General features: G+C 46.1%; 2 protein-coding genes and 1 long non-coding RNA gene across 6 annotated transcripts in view; 2 read left to right on the top strand and 1 right to left on the bottom strand.

The window, feature by feature from the left end:
- The window catches only part of LOC147378514 (uncharacterized), a 50,070-nt gene extending 49,850 nt beyond the window's left edge, over nucleotides 1-220 (bottom strand). For 3 of the 4 annotated variants that reach the window (XR_015147544.1, XM_086357458.1, XM_086357452.1), the window contains exon 1: nucleotides 10-220. Coding sequence is in view for 2 of the 4 variants with exons in the window: in XM_086357458.1 (XP_086213584.1) it covers nucleotides 10-220 (211 nt within the window). In the remaining 2 variants the exon portion in view is untranslated. The remainder of the gene's footprint in view (nucleotides 1-9) is intronic. The other variant, XR_015147545.1, reaches the window with a different exon arrangement.
- Nucleotides 104-17,186, top strand: LOC147378516 (uncharacterized). Its single transcript, XR_015147557.1, has 2 exons — nucleotides 104-240; nucleotides 16,602-17,186. It is a non-coding gene; the product is annotated as an uncharacterized LOC147378516 (long non-coding RNA).
- A 3,353-nt stretch (nucleotides 17,187-20,539) lies between these two features.
- On the top strand, nucleotides 20,540-23,203 carry SP5 (Sp5 transcription factor). The gene is made up of 2 exons (XM_086357234.1): nucleotides 20,540-20,766; nucleotides 21,467-23,203. The coding sequence occupies exons 1-2, from the start codon at nucleotides 20,716-20,718 to the stop codon at nucleotides 22,607-22,609; spliced, it is 1,194 nt and encodes a 397-aa protein (XP_086213360.1). The 5' UTR covers nucleotides 20,540-20,715; the 3' UTR covers nucleotides 22,610-23,203.
- Nucleotides 23,204-27,222: the final 4,019 nt, after the last annotated feature.

Here is a 27,222-nt window from a genome sequence, read left to right on the forward strand (position 1 = left end):
AGCACTTACACTTGGCAGCTGGCAGCTCGGGTTTCCACTGAAAGTCTCCAAAACTTCCAAAGAATTTCAGATCAAGAAAGGAAGTGGATATGGGGCGTCTGAAGCTCCCTGGTTTCCCTGGAACTCCTATCGAGATGGGAGCCACGTGTGCCCCGACATTAACGCAGTGGCCACCCACGGAGCCTTCTGAGCAGCTATGAGAGCGGGCCCTGGATCGCATTTTCTGGTAGCTGCATCTGGGTAAGTGGCAGACTTCCTGGCTGCCTCTTTTTCTTTTTTACAGCCTCTTGGCTGTCTGTGCACAGAGATGTTCTGGCAGCTGGGGACCCACCGTGAGGCGGGTTTGAGGTCGGAGTCCTGATGAGCGGCTTTGTTCTCTTAAACACTGTTGTCATCCGACTCACCTATTACTGTGAATAATTTGCTAATTTTGGCTGTAAAAACAAGTTCTTAGACAATCTCCTGTAATGTGTCTTTTTATGTCGATCAGGGGAGTATTTTCCTGCCTTCTCTTTGTTTGATATGGAAATGAGCCCGGTAGCTTTCTAACCAGCCAGGATTCAGAGCCTGGGAGAGAAAGAAAATTGTGTCCACCGTGAAGGTGGCTTCTGCTGTCTTGTACAAGTCTTTGAAGAATTATTTTTTGGAAAACAAAGACTCTCAGAATAAATGAACATCCAATTAGAGTTCCCAGGGTGTGCACCAAAGCGTTCTGGGTATCTAGAAAACATAGATATTATGGAACATGTTGCCTGATCCGTTGTTTATGAATCACCTGGGGAAAGGCTTCCTTGTGAAAGGAATTAACTGGGTTGAAAAAGTAAAATCTTCATAAATCCTGTGAACCTCTGGGTCCATACTCATTGTTCTAGTCAAGGCAGACCTGCTTCCAAATACCCAGGCCCATAACAACTGCAGGCATTTGAGGCTGAGCACAGGTAGAGATGCACAAATCTCCCCACTCCTGGTTTCCCCTTCCTTCACTCACCTGCATTAATACCTGCCTTTTTATCAATCCCAGCAACTTGTCTGTTCCACTCACTCTCTGCCCTTAAACTAGAAAGTTTCTGATAAAAATCACTTACACTTGTTGAGGGATTGGTTGATTATACTTTCATGGACAGCATGTCAGTCAAGTTGCCCAAACCAAGTATTTGCAATTTGAGACTTTAAGCCTTTGTCCTATGTTCAAATATTTGATGCATCCGTCGACAGGTGACTATGGGACATGGAATCGAGAACTCCATGATTTCTCACTAAACTTAGCTGATTCAAGGTGGTGGGCCTGAAGTCAAAGTGGTTTGGCTGCTGTAGCGCAGAAGTCTTTGCAGTTTGGATCCCCTAGCCTCTTCTAAAGCCTGGGTCTTAGACCATCACTGAGCTCCCATCTGGCCCCTCTCCTTCCTTCCCCTCTCCCTCTCTTCTCTCTCCCCACACTCCTCGCTTCCCCTGCTCTTCCCATGTCAATCTTCCTGCTCCTCCTTCTCTCCCATCCCTCACAGACCATAATCTCTTCCTGTGGCTCTGCCCCACGTTACCAGATGCACACCTTGTTTTCCAGCACAACTGATGCTATTTTCCCTTCTACCTAATGCTATTTATTTATTTATTTGGTTGTGCCAGGTCTTAGTTGTAGCACACATCTTCAATCTTCGTTGCAGCATGAGGGATCTAGTTCCCTGACCAGGGATGGAACCCAGGCCCCATGTACTGGGAGCTCAGAGTCTCAGTCACCGGAAAGTCCCTGCTTAAACATAATGCTATTTTAAACCCCATAACCTTTCTTTTAGAATATACTGAAATGCAGTCCCTCATCCCCTACAGTGGGAGCCCCAGTGACTCAGTGGTAAAGAATCTCCCTGCCAATGCAGGAGACCCAGGTTCAATCCCTGGGTTGGAAAGATCCCCTGGAGGAGGAAACGGCAACCCATTCCAGTATTCTTGCCTGAAAAATTCCATGGACAGAGGATCTTGGTGGGCTACAGTCCATAGGGTCGCAAAGAGTCAGACATGACTGAGTACACATGCAAATTCCCCGTGGTAGAGAAAGTACTTAGTCTAAAAGTCCCAGGAGACTGAGCTCTGGCCCCGACTCCTACACAAAACTGCTGAGCGACCTTGCATGAGTCACTTAACTTCTCTGGGCCTCAGCATCCACATCTGTAAAATAATAGATTGAATTTCAAGGCCTATCTCTACTCTAAAAGGTTATAATCTTATCCATCATTAGGAATAGGTGGGGTTTTTTTGTTTGTTTCTTTGTTTAAAAGTGTAATTGCTTCAGATTCAAAAATGAAGGAAATCTGATACACGCAACAGCATGAATGAAAGTTGAGGACATTATGTCACAAAAAGACAAATATTGTTTGATTCCACTCATATGTGATCTCTAAAGTAGGCAAATTCACAGAGAAAGTAGAATGGGGGTTGCCAAGGAAATGCGGAGGAAATGGGGAGTTACTGTTCAATGGGTACAGAGTTTTAGTTTTGCAAGATTAAAATATTCTGAAGACTGGTTGCACAACAATATGAATCTACTTAGCACAACTGAACTGTATACTTAAAATGATTAAGATGGTCAATTTTAGTTATGTATTTTTGCCCAATTTAAGCTTATTTAAAAGCCCTCACATTTAACACATCAAAAAAAAGTTTATTACTATGTGTTGGAAACAAGAAAGAAAGAGAAGCAGAGGCAAAAAAAAAAAAAAAAAAAGTCCCTTATTACACAAGTGCAGAAAATGAGGCCTAGAGTGGTCAAGAGCTCTGCCCAGGATCACACAGCTATGGCTGTGTGCATGCACAGAGGGCTGGACTTGTTACTATTTTGTAACTGAAATAAAGTTAAAGAACTTCATATGTCTGTGCTGTGAAGTTTCTTTTAGAAGAAAGTGTTAGTCACTCAGTCATGTCCAACTCTTCGAGACACCATGGACTGTAGTCTACCAGACTCCTCTGTCCATGGGATTCTTCAGGTAAGAATATTGGAGTAGGTTGCCATTTCCTTCTCCAGGGGATCTTCCCGACCCAAGTATCTAACCCAGGTCTCCTTCATTGTAGGCAGGCTCTTTACCATCTGAGCCACCAGGGAAGTTACTTAGAAGAAAATGTTAACTCTGTATGCTATGCCAAAAGAATAGAGCAATATATATTTTTATCAATTGTTAATTAGGTTTGTGGAGAACAAAATACACAGGTATTTTACATAGCTCTTCCTTCCAGACTTAAATCTAAGCCATTGTATTCTTAAGTTGCTATCTGGTGAATAATACCGAGATGAGGGCAAATGATTTGGAAAGCTATTAAAACCCTCTCTTGGGGCTTCCTTGGTAGCTCAGGTGGTAAAGAATGTGCCTGCGATGTAGGAGACCCAGGTTCAATTCAATCCCTGGGTCAGGAAGAATCCTCTGGAGAAGGGAATGGCAACCCACTCCAGTATTCTTGCCTAGAGAATTCCATGGACAGACCATGGAGTCTCAAAGAGTCAGACACGATTGAGTGACTAGCACTTTCACTTTATTTGACTTGGTGTTAGGATGGGAGCTCAGGGCATGGCCCACTTGACAGAGGTTCACTGGTAAAGATGGACAAGGCTGCCCTCCCCTCACCAGGCACGCAGGAGTCGGGGAGGGTGACTTCCCTGCCCTGGACCACGCTGGGATGCCTCAGGCCCGAAAGCATCTCCCTAAAGTGCTGCAGAATAGTGCTAAGACCTGAGGGCACCTTTCTAAACTATCAAGAGAAAGTAATGCTTTCTGCATCTTAAAAACCCATCCTACCTAAAGAAGCATAAAATAGTGCCATGATGGGTGAAATCATAACTATTCTAAAGGGATGACTAAGTTAGGAGAGTGGTCCAAAGGAGTCAACAGGCAGCAATACTCTAATTTTCATCATCTATTCCAGAAACTGGTAAATAGATTCCCATGTATTACTGTCAGATTGAAATAAAGTTATTGAGTAACTGAAAAACTGCTTCTGGTACAGAGTCCAGGTTTTATGGTTAAAACTGAATGTTGAGATTAAGTTAATATTAACCTCAAAAATGTCCCAGGTTTAATAGGTGTTTCACTCTATGATAATGAGTGAAGGGAAATGGGAATAATCAATACTTATTAACATGAACGCGTAGTGTCATACATAAACATCATTAAAGCTTTGCTCTGCTGGGGCTTGCGGAAGGCTGTGTTCTAAACACAGTGAGTTTACTGCATCCCTCATTAGCAGGTTATATTATATGAGTGAAAATTTAGATGATTAGACTTAAAATTTCTCTCTCTCTCTCTCTACATAAGCACACACATGAAAAAGTATCTTATTACATAGTATATGATTTTAGAGTTTAGCTTTTAGTTCTGTTCAGTCACTCAGTCGTGTCTGACTCTTTGTGACCCCATGGACTGCAGCACGCCAGGCCTCCTTATCCATCACCAACTCCCGGAGTTTACTCAAAGTCATGTCCATTGAGTCGGTGATGCCATCCAGTCATCTCATCCTCTGTCGTTCCCTTCTCCTCCTGCCCCCAATCCCTCTCAGCATCAGGGTCTTTTCCAATGAGTCAACTCTTATCATGAGGTGGCCAAAGTGTTGGAGTTTCAGCTTCAGCATCAGTCCTTCCAATGAATATTCAGGACTGATTTCCTTTAGGATTGACTGATTTGATCTCCTTGCAGTCCAAAGGACTCTCAAGAGTATTCTCCAACACCACATGTGGTTCAAAAGCATCAATTCTTCAGTGCTCAGCTTTCCTTATAGTCCAACTCTTACATCCATACATGACTACTGGAAACACCATAGATTTATGTGTCTAATTTGTATGAATTTAATAGCTTGAGGACTGGTAAAAACTTAAACTGAATGGAATTTCATCTGTCTGGTAATTATCTGTTATCATGTCCTCCTTGTTCAAAGAAGGAACGGCATGAAGGAAATTCCTCCTTGTTCAGTGGTATGTAGAGCTGACATGTAAGTTAAGGTGTCATGAGGACTGGGCAAAAATTGGCATCCTTTGAGACAAAACATACACACATTCCTAAATAATTAAATCCCTACAGTATTTAACAGTCTATACCTAGATGCCCCTCCCAAAAGACCCTCCTCCCAAATCATTTGTAATTTGAGAAGCAGCTCTCCGGGGAGATTATATATTGTCAAAGACATATGATTTGTTGTTTGTTGAGTCTTTTACTGGAAAATGTTGAAAGAGATCATTTAACCCAAACCCCTTAGGACAGATAGATTCATTGTTGCTTCCTTGCAACTCAAGAAATGTTTGAGCCCACCTACCGTATACAGAGCAATGCACTAGAATAGTGGAAAGCCAAAATACATCTGTAATTTTATGGTATTGGATTATACGACCTTCAAAATGTCATTCAGATCAAAATTGCTAACAGCAGTTCAAGATTCTATAGTGGGGAATTCCCTGGTGGTTCAATGATTAAGAATCTGCCTTCCAAAGCAGGGGACACTGGTTTGATCCCCGGTCTAGGAGGATCTCACATGCCACAAAGCAGCTAGGCCCATGGGTCACAACTACTGAACCCCCATGCTGCAGCTACTGAGGCCTGGTGCAACTAGAGAAAGCCTGTGAGCAATGACAAAGACCCAAATAAATAATTCTGTAGGAAAGGAGATTCTATAGGAAAGGAGAAATTAATTGGAAAAGGTAAAGCTGAGAGATTTCTTAGAGCAAGTGCTGTCCAATAGGATGTGGCTAGTAAGATTGAGAAAAGGAGTTTTCACTTTAATCAGTTTAACTTTACATGTAAATAGCCACAGGTTGCTACTGGCTACCATACTGTACAGCACAGTCCTAGAGGATGAGAGATTTGAGCTGGCTTTAAGGTAGGACTTTGCTGGATATATAAAATTAAAATTCCAAACAAAGGTTGGTTCTTGTGAAAATTCATTGAGGTAGGAAAGCTTCAGGCAGGGCCAGGTGAAGAGTTACTATCTGGTAAGATTGGAATGAAAGGTGGGTAATGAGTTAAAGTGGAAAATAAGGCAAGAAGATTCAGAATTATGTGGTGCCTTGAATGCAAGCCTGGAAAACATACAATTAATTTCGTATTCAGTGGGGAGACATTTCAGGTTTCTGAGCAAAGTGAAAATATGAGCTGCTCAGTGTTTTAGCAAGGTAATCACCAAATGATGTGCAACATGGCTTTGAGGACTGTTTACCTAATGCTCTACAATATGACAAGCCACCCTATAATTAGTGAAGTAAAACAAGAGCCATTTCACTGTGCTCATGGATTTTCTGGGTCAAGAATTTGGACAGAGCACAGAAAAGATGGCTCACCTCTGTTCCATAATGTCTGGACCTCAGCTAGGCTGACTGAAACATCTAGGAACTGGAATCACTCTCAGGCTTCTTCACTTACATGTTGGCTCCTGGGCTGGGATGACCCAGAGACTGCCCTCAGCTGATACTGTTGACCAGAGCCTCTATAGGGAGCCTCTTATGTGGCTTGGTGGTCTCATGCTGGGTTCCAAGAGGGAATATTCCAAGGAGGGAATATCTAGAAAGCAAGCACTCCAAGAGATCTAGGTGGAAGTCACTTGACCTTTATACACCTAGCCTTGAAAGTCACTTCTGCCATCTCCTATTGGTTGTAAGTGAGTTGCTCAGGCCAGTTAGATTGTGGGATGAGAGATATTGCTGGGATCATCTCTGGAAAATATAGTCTGCCACAAAGGCTGTGAAAAGGGAGCTGAAAGATAATGAAAGCTTCAAACAGGAAAATGGAAGTGGGAGAAGGAAGAAGTAAGAATTGGATAACAGCATGGAAATGCAATGAGCAGTGATGGAAGTGGGGAGTGAAGGAAGGAGTTCAGTTGAGTTTGTATGTGAACCAGTTTAAGCACCACCAACCAGAAATCTTGGAACAGTGAGTTGGTTTGGAAAGCAGGGAGATGTTTCCTGAGGATATATTTATTTTGGAGATCTGGCAGGACATTCTTGAGGCAATCTCAAGGATGTCAGTTAATAATGGGCTGGAGTTCTAGAGAAAGATCAAGGTTAAAGCTGGAGAGGGACTTGGGAGTCATGAGGTAAAGAAATGGTTAAGGGAGCACACATGTTAGGGACTCAATAAATATTGGCTGAATGACATAACTCCACTGTAGCGGGACCAGAGTGACTGAACTGAAATTAGTACTTATAATGAGAAGAAAGAGATTAACAGTCCTTGGGCAATTCCCTGAAAAAGAGGTGAGAACCTGGGAATGTAGACCAGGAGTCAAAGTGAAGCAACCTCATAAGCAGCAAACATGGCAGATATTTGGAATGGCTCACTTAGTAGCTACTCCAATTTCTTTCTAGGTCAGAAAGTTAAAAATCCACATTTCCCAGACTCTCTTGCAGCTAGGGTTCCAGATCTGTGATTTAGATTAAGCCACTCAGATGCAGCATACCAAATTTAGGAGACAGAAGTACATAATTGTGAGGCAGAAACTGTGTTTCTGCTGCTTCTATCAGTAAGTACAGTTGTGGTATATTTGTTTTTTCTATGCCAGTTATAACAGAGGTCCTAATGTCACAGCCCTACATACACAGTTGTCAAGAGACAAGGTACAGATCACAGTGCAGCTGGCATAATTCTGAAGCTGGGCAGGTGTCACTGGCTTCCCAATAGGCAGGCAGCTTTCTAATGCCACCACCTTCTGATCCTGGCAAGAGGCAGTGGCTTCCTTGTCCACCCACGTCTGTGGTGTTGCTTTGGGAGTCATTCTTGAAAGCTCAGCTGAGACTTTGTTTCTTCAGCCCTCCAGTCAAGCTGTAAGACACTGGCAACCTTGGAATAAGTCCCTTTATGCTTAAATCAGGTAGAACTAATTCTACTCACTTAACTGAACCCTGACCAATACAGTAAGCAAGAGGTAAGTATGAATCCTGGTGTAGGTCTTAGAGCCTCATATACTAGCCACCTAGGGAAATCTTCAGTTCAGTTTAGTTGCTCATTCGTGTCCGACTCTTCGTGATCCCATGGACTACAGCACGCCAGGCCTCCCTGTCCATCACCAACTCCCGGAGTTTACTCAGACTCATGTCCATTGAGTTGGTGATGCCATCCAACCATCTCATCCTCTGTCATCCCCTTCTCCTCCTGCCTTCAATCTTTCCTAGCATTTTGGTCTTTTTCAATGAATCAGTTCTTCTCATCAGGTGGCCAGAGTAGTGGAATTTCAGCTTCAGCATCAGTCCTTCCAATGAATATTCAGGACTGGTTTCCTTTAGGATTGACCAGTTTGATCTCCTTGCAGTCCAAGGGACTCTCAAGAGTCTTCTTTAGCACCACAGTTCTAAAGTATCAATTCTCCAGCACTCAGCTTTCTTTATAGTCCAACTCTCACATTCATACATGACCACTGGAAAAACCATAGCCTTGACTAGACGGACCTTTGTTGGCAAAGTAATGTCTCTGCTTTTTAATAAGCTTATCTAGGTTGGTCATAGCTTTTCTTCCAAGGAGCAAGCGTCTTTTAATTTCATGGCTGCAATCACCATCTGCAGTGATTTTGGAGCCCCCCAAAATAAAGTCTCTCACTATTTCCCCATCTATTTGCCATGAGTGATGGGACCAGATGCCATGATCTTAGTTTTCTGAATATTGAGCTTTAAGCCAACTTTTCCACTCTCCTCTTTCACTTTCATCAAGAGGCTCTTTCGTTCCTCTTCACTTTCTGCCATAAGGGTGGTGTCATCTGCATATCTGAGGTTATTGATATTTCTCCCGGCAATCTTGATTCCAGCTTGTGCTTCATCCAGCCCAGCATTTCTCATGATGTACTCTGCATATAAGTTAAATAAGCAGGGTGACAATACACAGCCTTGACGTACTCCTTTCCTGATTTGGAACCAATCTGTTGTTCCATGTCCAGTTCTAACTGTTGCTTCTTACCTGCATACACATTTCTCAGGAGGCAGGTCAGGTGGTCTGGTACTCCCATCTCTCTTTAAGAATTTTCAACAGTTTGTTGTGATCCACACAGTCAAAGGCTTTGGCGTGGTCAATAAAGCAGAAGTAGATGTTTTTCTGGAACTCTCTTGCTTTTTCAGCGATCCAATGGATGTTGGCAATTTGTTCTCTGGTTCCTCTGCCTTTTCTAAATCCAGCTTGAACATCTGTAAGTTCACAGTTCAAGTACTACTGGAGCCTGGCTTGGAGAATTTTGAGCATTGCTTTACTAGCATGAGAGATGAGTGCAATTGTTAGAAAATAATAAACAAGAAAGACTTAAGAGAGCAGCCAAGAAAAGGGAAAAGAGAGAGAAGAGAACAATTGGAGACCAGGATCAGTGAGGGTCCCCAAAGGGAATGACTAGGTCTGAGTGATTCTGAAGGGGGAGGGCTAGGATAAGGTAACAGTTCCTACTTGAAACCAAATCATGATCCTAGAACCCACAGAAAAGGGTGTTGTTTCTCAAGACCAAAAGCCCCATGGGTGAGCTGATCTTTTAAATGGAACTAGGGACACTTGGAGACCTGATGTTTGTGTTAGTCCATCCCCAGCTGGACCCCTAAAGATACTGGACTAATACTTATATCCTTAGAATTGGAGCCTTTAACCTTCCAAGGTAAATAGCTGATTCTGTGTGCCCCCTGGTGGCTTGGGATGAGGGTAAGGGGAGAGAAGTGTACTCTAGCCAGGAAAGGAAAGGTCATGGGTCCACACTATCCTCCTTGAGGTCAAACTGTCTTTCTCCTTGAGAGACACAGAGAGCAGACATCTCATGTGGGTCTGACACTTTAACCATGAGGCAAATAACAAACACCTTGTTATGTGGCTAAAAAATTACCCAGGTTTCTTGTTAAATACCACTGCTGCAGAACCACAGACACATACATTGCTTTTCTGATAACAGAAAGACTTGCATTCCTCAGGGTGGCACTCCATCCTGAAGGTTAAAAGGATGCCCTCTGAAGTAACATTGCTGCTGCTGCTAAGTCTCTTCAGTCGTGTCCGACTCTGTGTGACCCCATAGACGGCAGCCCACCAGGCTCCCCCGTCCCTGGGATTCTCCAGGCAAGAACACTGGAGTGGGTTGCCATTTCCTTCTCCAACGAGTGAAAGTGAAGTCTCTCAGTCGTGTCCGACTTCTAGCGACGCCATGGACTACAGCCTACCAGGCCCCTCCATCCATGGGATTTTCCAGGCAAGAGTACTGGAGTGGGTTGCCATTGCCTTCTCCGTTACCTGGATCCAAATCCAGTAACAGGATGTAGGATCCTGGGCAAATAACTTAACTCCTCTGTGCCACATTCCCCCCATCCATAAAATAGGGTTGTAAGAGATTTGATGAGACCCCACATCGCTGTGATGGGCAGCAGCAGGATGAGCTTCCAGGACGTGGCCACATACGCACACAGCAAGTGAAAGTGCCTGGTACACAGGGCACAGGCAGTGACCACCCAGAGGCCACTACCAGCATGCCGGAGAGATCGTGCTGCAAACCCACCACCTCATAGCACTCCTTTTTTCCAGCCCATGAGCTACCCCCAGCCCTCCATCCAGGGTGAGGCTAGACTCAGAGGGTTAAAAAACAGAGAGAGTCCAGAGTTTTTTGTTTCTTGTTATGCAGACAGAATCTTTATTAGACCTGCATCCAATTAATGCATGTTTTCATTTTTTGCTATGTCCAGATCAAATTCCCAGAAATTTATGTATAAAATTATTGTGTAGCTTAGCAGAAAGATTTATCACTTTCTTCTGTTTTAAGGGGGGAAAAATGATCCCACAAATAACAGGACAAGGAAAATCGTTCAATAGTCCCATTTTCTATCAGCATTGGAGAAACAACTTAGGCACCACTCAGTTTTTCCACTGTGTTGTGTGACCTCAGGAAGCCAACCACTCACGTCTCTGGGCCTCAGTTCTTTCATCTGCCATCAATGTCTTCCCCGCGGTCCCACGACCCAACTGTGGTTCCACTGCGAGTTCTTCTGTCCTCAGTACTGGATTCCAAACCCCCCAGGCAGGGCACATCTTCTCTATGTCCAGGATCCCCCACTGTGCCTGAGTGCACGGACTCTGCACTCATACAGACGGGGTTCCCTGAGCCGCGAAAGATGGGAGATGAGCAGAAGGAGCTTGAGCTTCTGCCAGCTCCTGCAATGGCCTCAGCCCTAGCACTTCTCTGTGCCACTATTTCTCCTGGCATCAAGTGATTATGGTCACAAATCAAAACACAGGGTCATTTTAAAACATGACTATTAATAGACAAACTAAAATAGGAAACGATATTCTTAAGAAAGGAAGTTTGGAAGCCAGCTATGCTCACCACTGTACCACCAATGCCAGCCTCTAAGAAAAGAAGCTAGGTACTATCTTTTCTAGGATGTTTTGTGTAAGGGGGCCTTGTCTGCACTTAAAGATCACTCATAGCCATGCTGTTGAAAGCAATATTTTTGCTTACAGCCCAAGGCAATTTTATATGCCTCAAAAAAAACAGCAGGTTTATGTGGGGACCTCCCTCCCACAGAGGCAGGTAGCACCCCAAAACTTCTCCTCCTGCCCCATATGACAGCCCCCACAGCAGGACATCTGCACTGTCCATCTCCTTACGAGACAGGAGGGGTAAGGATAGGGGCCACATTCTTGTCTGAGGAAGTCCAAGTGCCAGTAGAGTGGACTACAAGGCAGGGCTTAATCGTGTGGTGGAGTAAAATACACAGGACAAGGCCCGGCACGGATAGGTGTAAGCGTCACCTGATCTGCGAATCATTTCTTACAGCACTTGTAGTGTGGAATTCCCTCACCCCCTTCACTCTCAGCAGTGGCTTTACCATGTACCTTTTTTTAAAAAAAATTGAAGTATGGTTGATTTGGGCTTCCTTGGTAGCTCAGCCGGTAAAGAACCCGCCTGCAATGCAGGAGACCCCAGTTCAATTACTAGGTTGGGAAGATCCCCTGGAGAAGGGATAGGCTACCCACTCCAGTATTCATGGGTTTCCTTGGTGGCTCAGACAGTAAAGAATCCGGGAGACCTGGCTTCGATCCCTGAGTTGGAAGATCCTCTGGAGAAGGGCATGGCAACCCACTCCAGAATTCCTGCCTGGAGAATCACCATAGACAGAGGAGCCGAGCAGGCTGCAGTGTATGGGGTTGGACACGACAAAGAGTCGGACACGACTGAGTGACTCAGCACAGCACATGTGAAACTAATTTACACAAAGTGTTAGTTTCAGATGTGTAATAACTATACATACATATATATTTATACACATTTATCCTTTTACGGATTCTTTTCTATTGTATTATGGGGCAATGGCACCCCACTCCAGTACTGTTGCCTAGAAAATCCATGAATGGAGGAGCCTGGTGGGCTGCAGTCCATGGGGTCGCTAAGAGTTGAACAAGACTGAGCGACTTCACTTTCACTTTTCTCTTTTATGCATTGGAGAAGGAAATGGCAACCCACTCCAGTATTCTTGCCTGGAGAATCCCAGGGACGGGGGAGCCTGGTGGGCTGCCGTCTATGGGGTTGCACAGAGTCAGACACAACTGAGCGACTTAGCGACTTAGCTATGGGTTAGTATAAGATATGAATACAGTTCCTTATGCTATATAGTAGGTCCTTGTTGTTAATTTTATATAAATATGTATCTTTTAATTCCAAACTCCTAATTTATTCCTCCCCCTCTTTCCCTTTGGCAACTATAACTTTATTTTCTATGTCTGTGTGTCTGCTTCTGTTTTGTAAATAAGTTCATTTGTGTCATTTTGTTTAGATTCCACATATATGTAACATTATATGATTACTTGTCTTTCTGCCTGGCTTACTTCACTTGGTATGGTAATCTCTACGTCCATCCATGTTGCTGCATACTTTGTGCTTTAAACGAATAAATAAGGAGCTTCCCCTTGAGTTTCATTTGGCATGGCCCCCAGCAGAAGTTCCTTCCTGCAGTTAGACTTGCTAACCTCTCTCTGCTCCTCATTAAAGGAAGCCCTCACATCTCTCCTGCAAGCCCCTAGTCTCTAGGCTCTCCACCTACAACCACGCCCTCTTTCTAACATTTCCTTTTATCCATACCCTAAAACACAAATGCAGCGCTTTGCCTTGACCCTGCTGTCGGATCCAGCCGCTGCTTAGACTCATAATCCTCTTCCTATCCCCACCTCAGCTCTGAAGATGGATCCTCAAAAGTTTCCTCCTAAATCCGATGAACTCTTTTTCTTACTACCCTTTCCTCTAGCTCTTTACCCCTTTGGTCATGTCCAGTGATCTTGCTCTTCTCCTACCTGTACATTTTTTGTTTTCTCTGGGCTTTCTCGACTCTTTTCCCCGTGGCTGCTTTGATGGTGCTTCTCCCTCTGTTCATCTTCTAATTGGAGTTTCCTCACAAATTCTATAGCTTTTCTCTACCTGGTTGACCTCCACTCACTTCAGTGAGCTCACCTATTCCACCATCACTGCTTTTCAAAAGTTTGTAATTCCTTATCTCTAGTCTTATCGCTCACTTGCACTGCCCACTCTCCACCCTTCTGGCTTTCTGCAAGCATTTCCCCCAAACATCCAGTTCACAGTTTAGACTCAACAGCCCCAAACTGAATTCAGTACTACCAGTCTGTCTGTCTTCCTTAATCTCCCATTTTCATCAGCAACTGAACCATTCTTACTGCTTCACAGGCTAAGCTTTCAGTTCCTTTTGAATTTTTACCAGCTTTATTGAAATATAACCATGTATCATACCATTCATCCATTTAAAGTGGTTTCTAGTATATTCACAGAGTTGTGCAACCATCACCACAATCTTAGAATATTTCACCCCCACCAAAAGAAAAAAGCAGTCCAAGAACAATCATTCCCTCCTCTTCCTACCCACCACCCCGCGGAGCCTGGCAACCACTAATATATTTTCTGTCTCTGGATTTGTCTAGTCTAGACATTTCATATAAATGGAAACATACTATAAATGATCTTTTGTGACTGGTTTCTTCCACATAATATAATCTTTTCAAAGTTCATTCATGTTGTAACAGGTGTCAGTATTTCGGACTTTTTACAGCTGAATAATATTCCATCATATAAATGTAACACGTTTTGTATATCCATTCATCAATTGACACACATGTGAGCTGTTTCTACCTTTTGGCTGTTGTGAAAGCCAAATAATGACTTGTATTTCAGTGATGGCTAATGCTGTTGAGCGTCTTTTCATGTGCTTATTTTCCTTTTGCATATCTACTTTGGAGAAAAGTCTATTCAGATACTTTGCCTTTTGAAAAAGTGTGTTAGTTTTCTATTGTTGAGTTGTAAGATTTCTTTATACATTATGGATACAAGTCTCTTATTAGATGCATCATCAGTAAATGTTTTCTCCTATTCTATGAGTTTTTTCAGTTTTGATAGTATTCTTTGAAGCACAAAGTTATAAATTTTTACAAAGTCCAATTTATTTTTCTTTTGCCACTTATACTTTTGGTGTATCTAAGAAGGTGTTGCCTAACCCAAGGTCATGAGGCCTTAATCCTATGTTTTCTTCTATGACTTTTATACTTCAACTCTTGTATTTAGATCTATGATCCATTTACTTTTTATGTGTGATGTAAATAAAATGGCCAACATCATTCTTTTACATGTGGACATCCAGTTCTCCCAGCACCATTTGTCAAGAGAGGGATCTTTATTTTTCCCTTTGTTTCATCTTATTCCAACCTGTCAATCAAGTTTTGCTTTTTTTCCCTTTAAAATGTTTGTCATCCTTTCACTACCCACACTAGTTCCCAGATTACAGCTTTACCATCTCACACTTAGATAACTGCATCTGCATTTATCCCTCCAAGTGCTCAGCAAGCCAACCCTCCTAAAGCAGGAAATTTAATAAATGAATTGAATTTATGTAATTCCCCTGCTAAGAAGTCTACACTAAAGCCCTACTACATATAGCATCTGGGCCAAACTCTATTCCTTAATTCTCTAACCTGGCTCCACTGTGTTTACACTAGCAAATCCAAGATGTAGAATTTCATCTTTCATGGTTATTCAGCTTCTCCCCTAAGGGGAGTTCTCTTTCATTGCTGTACTTTACCCTCTCTATGAATTAAAATTCCATAGGTCCTTAAAGTCTCCTTCAAATGCCAGCTCCCTAATAAGCCTCCCTTAACTACTCCAGCCCTCAGTAGTGCTCTCCTTTGAGTCCCTACTGCATTTGTGTGTTCTGTAGCACCAACCACTAGGCAGATGACACTGTTACACACAATTCTACTCTACCACCCAACACCAATAAGCATCTACTGAAGTTCACAGCGCTGTACGGGCATGACACACTTATGCAACTCTTGTTTCCTTCTGCCATCAAATGGAGGAGTCTAACTGGATGAGATAAATTATCCCTCCCAGATTTAGAATTCCACTTATCCATCCATTACATACTGATCCAAATTTGAAGCTTAAAATGAAAGTGAAATTCACTCAGTCCTGTCTGACTCGTTGTGACCCTAGGGACTTCACAGTTCATGGAATTCTCCAGGCCAGAATACTGGAGTGCGTAGCCTTTCCCTTCTCCAGGGGATCTTCCCAACCCAGAGATCGAATCCAGGTCTCCCACATTGCAGGCAGATTCTTTACCAGCTGAGCCACAATGGAAGCCCAAGAATACTGGAGTGGATAGCCTATGGCTTCTCCAGGGGATATTCCCAACCCAGAAACCAAACCAGGGTCTCCTGCATTGCAGGTGGATTCTTTACCAACTGAGCTATCAGGAAGCCCACTGAAACTTAAGCTTAAAGTTAATTCAAGGTCTCCAGTTCAAGACACTTTCAAACTAAGCTTGTGTTTTCCAAAGATTCCTAGAATTGTAATTCCTTGTTACTGAATCATCTTGGCTGTAATAATGATCCAGGCCCTGTTTCAGACACAAGTATTAGGGCATCTGTGATTTGGTCTGCAGTTTAAACTGCAGAAGTTCTCCAAATCCTCAAAGTTAACTTAGAGTGTGTCAGATTGAAACCCCCACCCACCCACCAACCATTAAAAAAAAAAAAACTTTCAAATTGAAGGGGCAAAGTTTGATCCCTTTTCTGTTGAGAGTTGAAAACAACAATAGCAGCTTTCTGCTCTAGCAGGACTTCAAAAGGCTGCCGAGTAACTGCTCTAAGAATGCTTGGTTGTAGATGGCTGAAGAAAACGCACAGGCATCCTCCTGCGACTCTGCTCTACTACCACCAGGAAAATTCTGCCTTCTCTCCCCTCCCAGCACCTTTAATAAACCAACGATTGGTACTGTATTAACTAGGTGAATGCAGAATCTTGCAAGGTTAAAGCTTTTCGCAGAGTGGGGCGAGACTGGGCAGTCAAACAACACCCTGCTCTATAGAGCCAGTGAATTAAGAATTTGTTGAAATGACCTAAATTATGTATAGATTTTTTAAAAAGTCAACCGAAGATGGGAGACCTGTTGGATTGATCCCAGGGGCATGGGTCCCCTTTGCTGAAAGAAAATGCCTGAGAGGTACCAGGCCCATCACGAAGTTGCAACCCCAGAGCTCTCAGTAAACACGTTTTTCTGTAGTAGTTTCCGGAGCGAGCACAGCAGGTCCGTCCATAGCAGGGATGCCTGTGCGGGTTCACCTACCCGCCTCTCCTCGCAGGTGGCACCCAGTCAGCGCTCGCCGCCCTCCCTCGAAGAAACCGCCAGGCAAACTTCGCAGCCTGGGAACCCTGCTGCTTGGAGAGCTGCTGCGAGAGCCGCTCCACTGCGCCAGGCGCCGCCCCGAGGCTAGTATTCAACCTCCCCGCCCCGCGCCGCGGTTAAAGTTTGCTCCCCATTCACCGCTTCCCACCCCTGCCCCGCACCCCCGCCTCCGCCCTCGGGCGGGAGGACCACAGAGGAGTTCCTGGGTCCTCCATGCACAAACACACCCACCAACAAAGGAAAGCCCATTAAATCTTCCCTCCTGCGAACTCGAGCCCCAGCGGATACTTCTTTGAACTGACCCCCGCCCCCGCAGCCCCCGAGCCGTCTGGGGCTCGCCGGGCCCTCCCGGGCTCACTCCCTCCTCCCGTCTGCGCACTTCTGCCGCGCGCTTGGTCTTTGATGTCTCTTTACATTATGGCAGAGCAGCCACACGCTCTTCCCGGGTGCGGGGCTTTGTGTAACGGAACTGACATTTGGCCTTGATACCTGTATCTCTTGGTGATTGCAACAAATTTCTAAAATAAATATTGTACTTTGATCTCCCGGCATTGCATTTTTAATGGACGCACCGAACATTACTTCATTAAGAATAAGTTTTTCAGGAGCCCCGAGTGCAAAGGTAGAGCGGATAAACAGCACTTTGTAAAAGTCTCTCTCCAAACTTCAGCTTGCGCCTGGGAGGGCTGGAATCCCCGAGGGTTTTCACAAATGGAGGGGAGGCCCAGAGCCAGGACTTCAGTCACGGGAGGGTCTACTGTGCATCCACAGTATCCTAAAGACTTTGAATATATTTACCTCTTTGAAGCCTATGAAGACTCTACATGGTGAACAGTTCTATAACCCCCATTTTACAAACTGGGAAACCGAAGTACAAGGCAGTTGAGTAACTTGCTGGCCAATGTCACCAACTGAAAAGTGGCATCTTGAAATCTGCCTTCAGAGTTTCAGAGTTGGAGCTATTAACACCAAGTCAGTACTCTCTCCCTGCTGGCCATTGATGGAGGTTTATTGGCTAATGGGGTATCTTGGAGAAAAGGTTCTCTTCTGTAACAACTATGGAGATGTGAATTGGGTTTTCTAGCCTTTGTTTGGAGAAGGCAATGGCAAGCCACTCCATACTCTTGCCTAGAAAATCCCATGGATGGAGGAGCCTGGTAGGCTGCAGTCCATGGGGTCTCTAGGAGTTGGTCGTGACTGAGCGACTTCACTTTCACTTTTCACTTTCACGCAATGGAGAAGGAAATGGCAACCCACTCCAGTATTCTTGCCTGGAGAATCCCAGGGATGGCAGAGCCTGGTGGGCTGCTGTCTATGGGGTCGCACAGAGTCGGACACGACTGAAGCAACTTAGCAGCAGCAGCAGCAGCAGCCTTTTTGTTTAAATAGCAATCAGATTTGGCAAATAAGAATGCCTCTAGCTTGCTTGTCCCAGCCTGGGCGGCACTCCCCCCAGGCATCCATAGTGGAGGTCGAAGAGTTTACAGTAGCTCAAAAGGAAGCACACTAAGGGACCAGGTCTGCTTCCACAGTGCGGAAAGGTGCCTGCATGAGTGTGCACTGTAGGACTCCCTGGCCTCTGACATGTATGCGGGAAAGGGCTCCTTCCTGTCCCAGGTTTCGCAGGTAATTGATTTCTGGTCTCCTGTGGAAAGATGTAGGTCTGCCCGGACTCGGGAGCAAAACACTAAGTCCCCTCTCTTTGCTGGCCCCCAGGGCACTGGGACCACCTCTTCAGCAGTCAGACTGTGTCAGCCGAGCTGTGCAGTCACTGCTCACCGATCTTGGGTGGCACCTTGTTGGAAAGAAGATGGGCATGCAAGGACAGGGCTTGCAAAGTGCTCAAACATAGTATTTGGGCTGCATTCAGCCCATTCCTCTTCAGCAAGATGTTTCTATTTGCTGGCTTTGGGCATGGAGGATGGCCTGGTATTGGGCTTTCCCGTGGCTCAGACGGTAAAGACTCCGCCTGCAGTGCTGAAGACCTGGGTTTGATCCCTGGGTTGGGAGGATCCCCTGGAGGAGGACATGGCAACCCACTCCAATATTCTTGCCTGGAGAATCCCCATGGACAGAGGAGCCTGGTGGGCTACAGTCCATGGGGTCGCAAAGAGTCAGACACAGGTGAGCGACTAAGCACACAGCATACAATGTGAGGGCAGAGGGCACCAATACACGGCCCAGACTCCGAATCAGAAGTTGGTGTTGGTTGGGCTAACCGCTGGCGCCGCAAGGCAAGTTGGACCACCTCATCCGACTTCTCATGTAAGTCTCCTGCGGTACCGGGAGAACCGTACCCAGGAAGGCTGGATGCAAGATGGTTCAGAGGATCCCTGCACGGTCTGTGGCCTCTCAGAGAGGAAGCGGTGTACCCGGAGGTTGTACGCGGAGCGGAGTAGGCCCAGCCCAGGAGGCCCACTCTGCTGAGCGGTCACACGGACCTTGGCCGCCGGCGGGAGGCCTCAGCGGCTATTCCCGGCCTCTAATGCCTTCCAACGCGGTAAAGACACCGCGGAGCCCCGCCTGCCCTACCGGATGAGATCTGGGTGTCCGGACGGCCCCCGCAGGACGCTCCCTGGGCCGGAGGCAGGCAGATGGCCAGCTGTCCCTCCTGGGCCGGGCAATGGCTGGCAGCGAAGGTTTGGGGGAGTATACACTGTGGGGAGCGTTTTCCTGAGCCCAAGGAAGCGTGTCCCGAGACTGAAGAACTTTTTCTTTACAAAGGTGACAGGAACAACAGTTTTTATGGACTTTTCTTTCCAGTTAGAGAGCCACCCTCGTACAACCTCTGGTTTGCTCAAAGACAGCATCTACAGGCTTCCTCCCCCGCGCGTTACTGTTTTCTCCCGGTAGTTCCTTGCAGGTGTGTGCAGCTTGCAAGAGGGCGCACTCGCCTGGTGGGCCTTAGCGCAGCGGTGGGGATTTCTAGTATCTCTGGGGGTTTCAGTGGGGCCTCATAGAGGTCAGGGCCCTGCCCAGAGAGAGAAAAGCGAGATAGCAGATATTTTTCCCTCGGGTTGTCCTGGGTGTCCTGCCAAGCTTAGCTTTGGCGGTAATCACGGCTTGGGTTTTTCCCAGGCTCACTATTTGCAAAAGTTGTGGCCGGAGAACTTCCAGATCGTCAGAAGGAACGTCGCAAGAGAGGCGGGAGGCACTGGAGCGTGTGCGCTACTATCCAGCGCCCTGGGCGGCCGCCCGGCCCCGCCCAGGGTCACAGAGCTGCCGGCCTCTCGGCTGCCGCCCGTTTGGAGATGGAGGCGGGAGCACGCGGCAGCGGGGCGCGGGGCTTCCGGTGCCCAGCCCCGGGAACTCCCTCGGGTCCAAGGTGTGCTAGGAGTGAGGATGTGCTCGGGCCTCTGCGTTTGCTGTCCGGCTGTAGGGTGTGTAAGTACGTTGGGAGAAGAGAATTACCCTCATCTTCGTCTCCAAGTCCCGCGCCTGGAAGCCGAAGGCAGATTTCTCTGGAGATAACAAAGACACTTTGTCACTTTGGGCGCTGCCTCGGTGCAAATCTTTAATTGCAAGGGAGTAGGGGAAAGAGGGGGATCGAGTGTCTCAAGCAACCCAAGCGCGGGTCTCCAGGCGGCAAGGCCCCCTTTGATCAGGAAAATCCAATTATTTGTGTATATACATTTCCCACATAGTGATTACTTCATTAATTGTCCCGCCTTTATCTCCTCCCTTCCCATCCCCCCTAATAATCAGTTCTTTTATCCAGACCAACAAACACACCATAGGAGCTTTGTGGATTCAAAGGATTTGCTTTCGCTTCTGAAAGAGCCGCTATTCTTTGATGATTGGGTAGCGGCAAACTTCAAAGCCATAAATCTTCCCTCTGACTGGCTGGCGGCCCAGCAAAGTCCTTATCAAATTCTTGGAGGTGATCCTGAAGCGCTCAGACCGCGCGCGGGGCGAGCGAGCGGGGTGCGGCGAGGGGCGCGGGCAGGGAGGGCCCCAGCGCGCAGGGCGGGCGCCAGGAAGGGACGCTAGGCGGCCCTTCGTCCTCGCCCTCTGGTCTCCATGCCTCAGCAGCGCCCTGCTCCGCAGCCAGCGGCCCGCAAGCCGTAGCCATGGCCGCCGTGGCCGTCCTCCGGAACGACTCGCTACAGGCCTTCCTACAGGTCAGGGCTGGGCTTGGAGGCGGGCGAGGGAAAGGTGGGAAGGGCCGTGTCTGGATCTTTCCTGGTACTCTGTGCCTCCTGAATTTCAAAGAGAATCCCGCTAGGTGGGTGCCAATGAAGTGAGACATAGGGGTGCCCGTACCAACTTCACACCCAACCTTGGTGTCAAGAGTGTGGCCTCTGCGGGGAGGGACGCGCGTATGCGGGGGTTGTTCGGAGGTGCGCCTCTGGCTGAAAACCGGCCCCAGCTCACAGCGCTGGGCCCTCCTGGGGCGGGCGGAGGAGGAGCGCGAGAGTAGAGTGGAAATGAGAGCTTAAAAGATGGGAGGGAAGGTAGATGAGCAGCCGGGCTGTGGGTGTTTCCAGACCCTTTCTGACCGCGGAGTCGGGAGTGGCCCGTCGGATCGCTCCCCTCCTACTTTGTGCCTGCTTCCTTTGAGACTGGATAGCGACTCTCTGCACCAAGTAGTTTAACAGGAAGCGCTCGCGCTTTCTGCATCCAGGTAGCGAGGGCACCAAAAGTTTCCCCTAACTGGTGGGTGCGTGCGCAGGGTGCGGCGGCCAGGGCAGGGACTGCCGGGACAGGGGAGGGGCGGCGGTATTACAGCCGGCGTGCGGGAGGCGGGCCGACCCGGAGACCGCGCTTGGAGCGCTTAACCTTTTGTCTCTTCTCCGCCCTCCCCTGCCGCCGCCTATGCAGGACCGCACCCCCAGCGCCTCCCCGGACCTGGGCAAGCATTCGCCCCTGGCGCTGCTAGCCGCCACCTGTAGCCGTATCGGCCAGCCGGGCGCCACGGCGCCCCCGGATTTCCTGCAAGTGTCCTACGACCCCGCGCTGGGCTCGCCCTCCAGGCTCTTTCACCCGTGGACCGCTGACATGCCAGCGCACTCGCCCGGCGCACTGCCGCCCCCGCACCCCAGCCTGGGGCTGACACCACAGAAATCGCACCTGCAGCCGTCCTTCGGGGCGGCGCACGAGCTGCCGCTTACACCCCCTGCCGACCCCTCGTACCCCTACGAGTTCTCGCCGGTCAAGATGCTGCCCTCGAGCATGGCGGCGCTGCCCGCCAGCTGCGCGCCCGCCTACGTGCCCTACGCGGCCCAGGCCGCGCTGCCCCCCGGCTACTCCAACTTGCTGCCCCCGCCGCCGCCGCCACCGCCGCCCACGTGCCGCCAGCTGTCCCCCAACTCGGCCCCCGACGACCTCCCGTGGTGGAGTATCCCGCAGGCCGGCAGCGGTCCGGGAACCTCGGGGGTTCCAGGGGGCAGCCTCTCTGGCCCCTGCGCCGGGGGCCCCCACGCGCCGCGCTTTCCCGCTACGGCGGCCGCCGCTGCAGCTGCCGCCGCCGCGCTGCAGCGGGGCCTGGTGTTGGGCCCGTCGGACTTCGCGCAGTACCAGAGCCAAATCGCTGCGCTGCTGCAAACCAAGGCCCCCCTGGCGGCCACGGCCAGGAGGTGCCGCCGCTGCCGCTGCCCCAACTGCCAAGCGGCGGGCGGCGCCCCGGAGGCAGAGCCGGGCAAGAAGAAGCAGCACGTGTGCCACGTGCCGGGCTGCGGCAAGGTGTACGGCAAAACGTCGCACCTGAAGGCGCACCTGCGCTGGCACACGGGCGAGCGGCCCTTTGTGTGCAACTGGCTCTTCTGCGGTAAAAGCTTCACGCGCTCGGACGAGCTGCAGCGGCATCTGCGGACTCACACGGGCGAGAAGCGCTTCGCCTGCCCCGAGTGCGGCAAGCGCTTCATGCGCAGCGACCACCTCGCGAAGCACGTTAAGACGCACCAGAATAAGAAGCTCAAAGTTGCTGAGGCCGGAGTAAAGCGGGAGGACCCGCGGGACCTGTAAGCCCATCTAGGGGCTAATCGAGACCTCTCCTGCCTCGGGCTCCCTACCCAGCACCTCTTCGGGGAGGTTCGGGTGCGGGGAGGCGGGTGGCCTGTGGGCAGCCGGCCAAAGGGAGACCTAAGAGAGGCACTTGCCTCTTCCTGCTTGCCTGCCTCCCAGGGCGACGCCAGGCCTCCAGCTCCCTGGCCGGCCTGTGGACGGGACCCTGTATCCAGGAGGAGCAGGGGTGGTAGAGTTGAGAGCTCGGCGCCAGGAAAAAGAGGCTCTGAACCATTTTCCCCCAGTCTGGGAGACCTGAATTTAGGGGGACCCATCCTGGGCTGACCTTTGTGTATAGCAGACGCTACTGAAATCAAAACGGAAGGACCTTGAGAGATTTGAAATCGTGCTCAGAGTTTTTTGCTAGGACTTGGGCCGGGCTCTGTACAGGTTATTTAATAGCTTTCTTAATAATTATAATATTAATTAAAATGTTACTTTTGTCCTCAGCTCCATGCAGAGCTACAGCATGAATTGTCTCTGTAAAGCAATCAGCAGTTGCAGCGTGAAAATAAATACGTTAACTCCGGGGTCACCTCGGCAAGACCCCGCTGAGCCGGTCTCACTTGATCTTTTCTTCTTCCGGGAGGCTTTACAAAGCGGTCAGGTTTCGCCAGGAATTTGAAGGCTCCTGTGGGCTGCCTATGTCCGAGGCTTCTTTGGTTTGGAAGGTTCTGGGCACGTAAGTTGGGCGCAAAGATGCGGAAAGTAGGAGGGCAGGGTCAGTTTTGTGGTTAAGAGGTTAGGGTAAGATTTTCCCATCACACCTTGAGTTTCTCGCGCGGCCTTAGGACTTGACCGGAGACTGTCGGGCTTCTTTTAAAAGTTGATACCTGCTGTACATATAGTACGCGATCTTTTTATCTGGTGAATTGCCTGTGTCTTTCTGGTTGTTGGTACTCTCAGAGTTCACAGGTAAACTGGGCTTCCTCCTGGCAGCCGGCCATGCTGCGGTCTGCAGAAGTGCTAGTAACTCAAGGATCTGTTCAAGATGAGATTCTGGACAGTTACAGAGTAACTGGGGGCCCTTTTTCAGATGGGTCTTTGCTCCGGAAAGAACCGCCTCTCTGTATTTCAGCCCCGTCATGATACACAACTTTGTCTTGCTTGTTCTCTTAATTCTTTTGCCGTGGAAATCATACCAGTATTGTTTCACAACAGCCACTTTGGGATTTCTCCCTAGGCCTGGAAGTTTAGCTCCCTTTTGTGTCTTGGGACTTTATTTTTTCAACCACTGCAGTAGACTAAGATTTTTCTCAGGGAGGAGCCAGGAATACTCATCTCTAGGTTTTTCACCTGTCTCTAAAATGTGAAAATTTAAATGTGAAGTTTACAACTGTTTGAGTTTTTAACCTGAAACTGAAACCTCAATTTCTGACTTAGAACTAGCAAAGAACAGAAATTGTTCTCAATTTTGTCAGTGTTAAATTGACTGGTATCATTAATGCCAAATTTCCATGGGACTAGTTTTTTTTCATGGTAGTAGAGGTGTATATAAATTGATAGGATTTCACAGTTAACACACTGTGTTACCTTGCCTTTTGTTTGAAGTCAAACTTAGGGGTAAGTTCTTGAAAAGCAGGAGGGTTGTGCCCCGAGAACTAATGTATTAAGTACAACTCAACCAGCAACATAATTGAGATGAAAATTACTTTTACACTCCTAAGAAATAGCATTTTTTACTTTGTAATTTGGGACAAGGTAATAACTACTAAAATCATTATGGGAATAGGTCTTAGAACCAGTTACTCTTGTTAGGGATTTGGGGATTATTTAATGACAGATTGGAATTCTTTACCTGGGAAGGGCAGTTTGAGCTGCCTAAATTCTCAAGGCTATGACGTTTGCAAGTGATAGTAATAAAGATGCTGCACAGTAACACTAATATACATCTAATGTGTGATCTTAATCTACATCAAGATTCTTGAGAATCATTTCTAGGAAGAAGTACAGAAACTCTCACACCTGAACCATGCCCTGAGATTGACTTCAGAGCCCAAAAGGTTTTTTGGCAGATGGTAGGAAAAGAGGAATCCTTGTTAGAGAGTAAAAACACCAAGGGCTTCCTTTAGGCTTGAAATGATTCTCTTATGTGGAAGAGAATGCCCTTGGTAAAGAAATACAACTGACAATACTGTAGTGAATCTACTAGCTTATTGACAGCTATGATTGTTTAGCATTCAAACAGATGAAGTGTTGAAGATAAAGTTTCCTTATAACTTTAACTTTGTCATTAAGAAAAAAAAGGTAAAATGTATGAAATTTAGTCTCTAAACAGATAAGGTGTTGAAGACAGTTTTCTTATAACTTTGTGATGGTGAAGAGAAAGGTAAAATATATATGGAATTTATATAAAAATACAATATTTATAATTTTAAAAAGTAGAATGAAGTCATCTGATGAAAGATCACTTTCTTCTGTTTTTACTTAATTGAACCTGCAAATTTTAAAAGCTTGGTAAAAGTACAGGCTCTAGATCAACTTGGTACAGCTGAAAGACTGTTCCTTCCTCTCAGTGCAAATCTGTTTCAATTACTTTAGAAAAAAATTCTATGCCATTATTCAAGTAGAAGCCAGGAAGTCACAATAATGTGATATTATTATCCAAGTGTAGGAAAGCATTTCATGTTTATACTGAAAAATAAGCTAATAAATTCTCAGAAATACAAATTGGACAGTGAAGAAATGTATTAGATTATGTAAGCTGTTAAAATGTGAACTGCTGCTGCATGCTTTATTTGTTTCATTGAACTGCAACCTACTATGATATTAACCACTTAGGACTTCCAAAAATTATTTTAAAATACATCAGTATGCAAGAAAATATGCGTGAATTATGTAAATTAAGCACACTTAGCAGAAATTTTAATGAAATTCAAATTTAAAAGTTCAGAAGCAAATTACTGTTAATGTAAACTAAAATTTATTTTTTATGTGGAACTTAGCCATCATCCAAAAAGAAAGTTTGAATCCAGTTGAATCCACCAACTGGATTCAAGGCTTTACTTAAAGACCCCAGAACCCAATTCAACTGAGTTTTAAAAACCGATTGAAGAAACTATGTTAATGATGGCTTCAAGTGTCAATAGACATTTTTTAAGCAACTGTTTTAGTAGCATGCAAATATAATATAAAGATATTTCAGAAAATTCTAAAGTAAGTGTGACATGATTAAGTCATGTCACATTTAACACAGTTGATAAATGAACTATTTGAAAACATGAGAACATGGAGAAACTGAGTTATTACTAATTTAGGTAATTTGGAGTTACATGTTTCTGAACTTGTTAACAACTCTATAGTTTTCTGCTTTTCTTGAGGGATAATTGTGCAAATTTACCTTTAGCTGACCACTAACTTGGAATAGTTTTGGTAATGAAAGTAAATTATGTTAAAGAAAATACAACTGCATTATTCAGCATTGTATTAGTCTTTTCACTGTGTTGTATATGTTGCTTTATTTTCCTTTAAGTCAACCTAATAACACATACCTATTTGAAAAATTAATATTGATGAGATTGCTTCTGGCAGAAACCTGTGTCAAACAGTATTTGTAGAAAAGGCAGTTTTTCACCACAATTTGCCCTCGATTTCTATTCTAATACTTCTAGACTGTAGGTATTCAGTTTAAAGCAGCATCTTTCCCATTTGTTTTGGGTCTACTGTGAGAGTTTCACAGAATGTCACTAAAGCGGTCACTTGCCTACATTAACACCTACTAAGTTGTTCAGAGCTCAGAAATTGCGAACTACTTTTATTTGTGTTGGCTCACCACGTTAAATCATGACTAGTTATATAAACTAACACTATCTCACTAGAAAACCGTCGATTGGGGAATCAAATTCAAACCTTAGGCTTTGTTTTATGGTAAATGTAATTATGCTTTGCTAATGTACCAAATTGAGGGCCACTCAAAGCAAGTCATACTAATGTGTAATGGGGAACTTAAAAGAGTATGAGATCAAGGGCAGCTTTGAAATGAAAACATGTGCCAAAATAGTTTAATAAACTAGGAACGGATAAGGAAAACATCTCCATAGAAAGGTGAATGTTGGTAATGAGACATAGATTTGGATTAATACACCAAAATGACAGGTTTCATTATTGGGCCACTATAATGGTAACCTGATTCATGTAGCATTCAATATATGTGTAAACAGTAAATTTTTCTCTGTTGTTCAGACTCAGCACATTTTTGCATAAAGATCCTTGTGTTAATTGCTCCTCAATTGTTTTTAAAGAGTCTGCATTGTTCAAATTAATTTATGGACACTGTAACTTATATAATGGTCCTTTCTATAATGAATAAGTGATATTGTTCAGCAAAGAGGTAATCAAACAGTTATGGACAATCTTAAACTTTTTAAAAATAGTTTTACAGTTTCACTGTTAACAGTTTTTTATCAATTGAAGATTTGCATGTGATGATTGGTATAGTATTCATTTTCATGCTGACATTTTGATGACTTCCCTTTCTAGATTTTATATACTTCTCCTTCCATGTCTTTAGTAATTATGCTGAAGCATAATCCCTAACAGGGTATTTGACACTTAATTCATAATTCAACCCATGC

The sequence above is a fragment of the Bos grunniens genome, chromosome 2 (assembly GCF_055505025.1).
Source record: "Bos grunniens cultivar Pamir isolate PY7600 chromosome 2, Bosgru_T2T1.0, whole genome shotgun sequence".
Classification (NCBI taxonomy): Eukaryota; Metazoa; Chordata; class Mammalia; order Artiodactyla; family Bovidae; genus Bos; species Bos grunniens.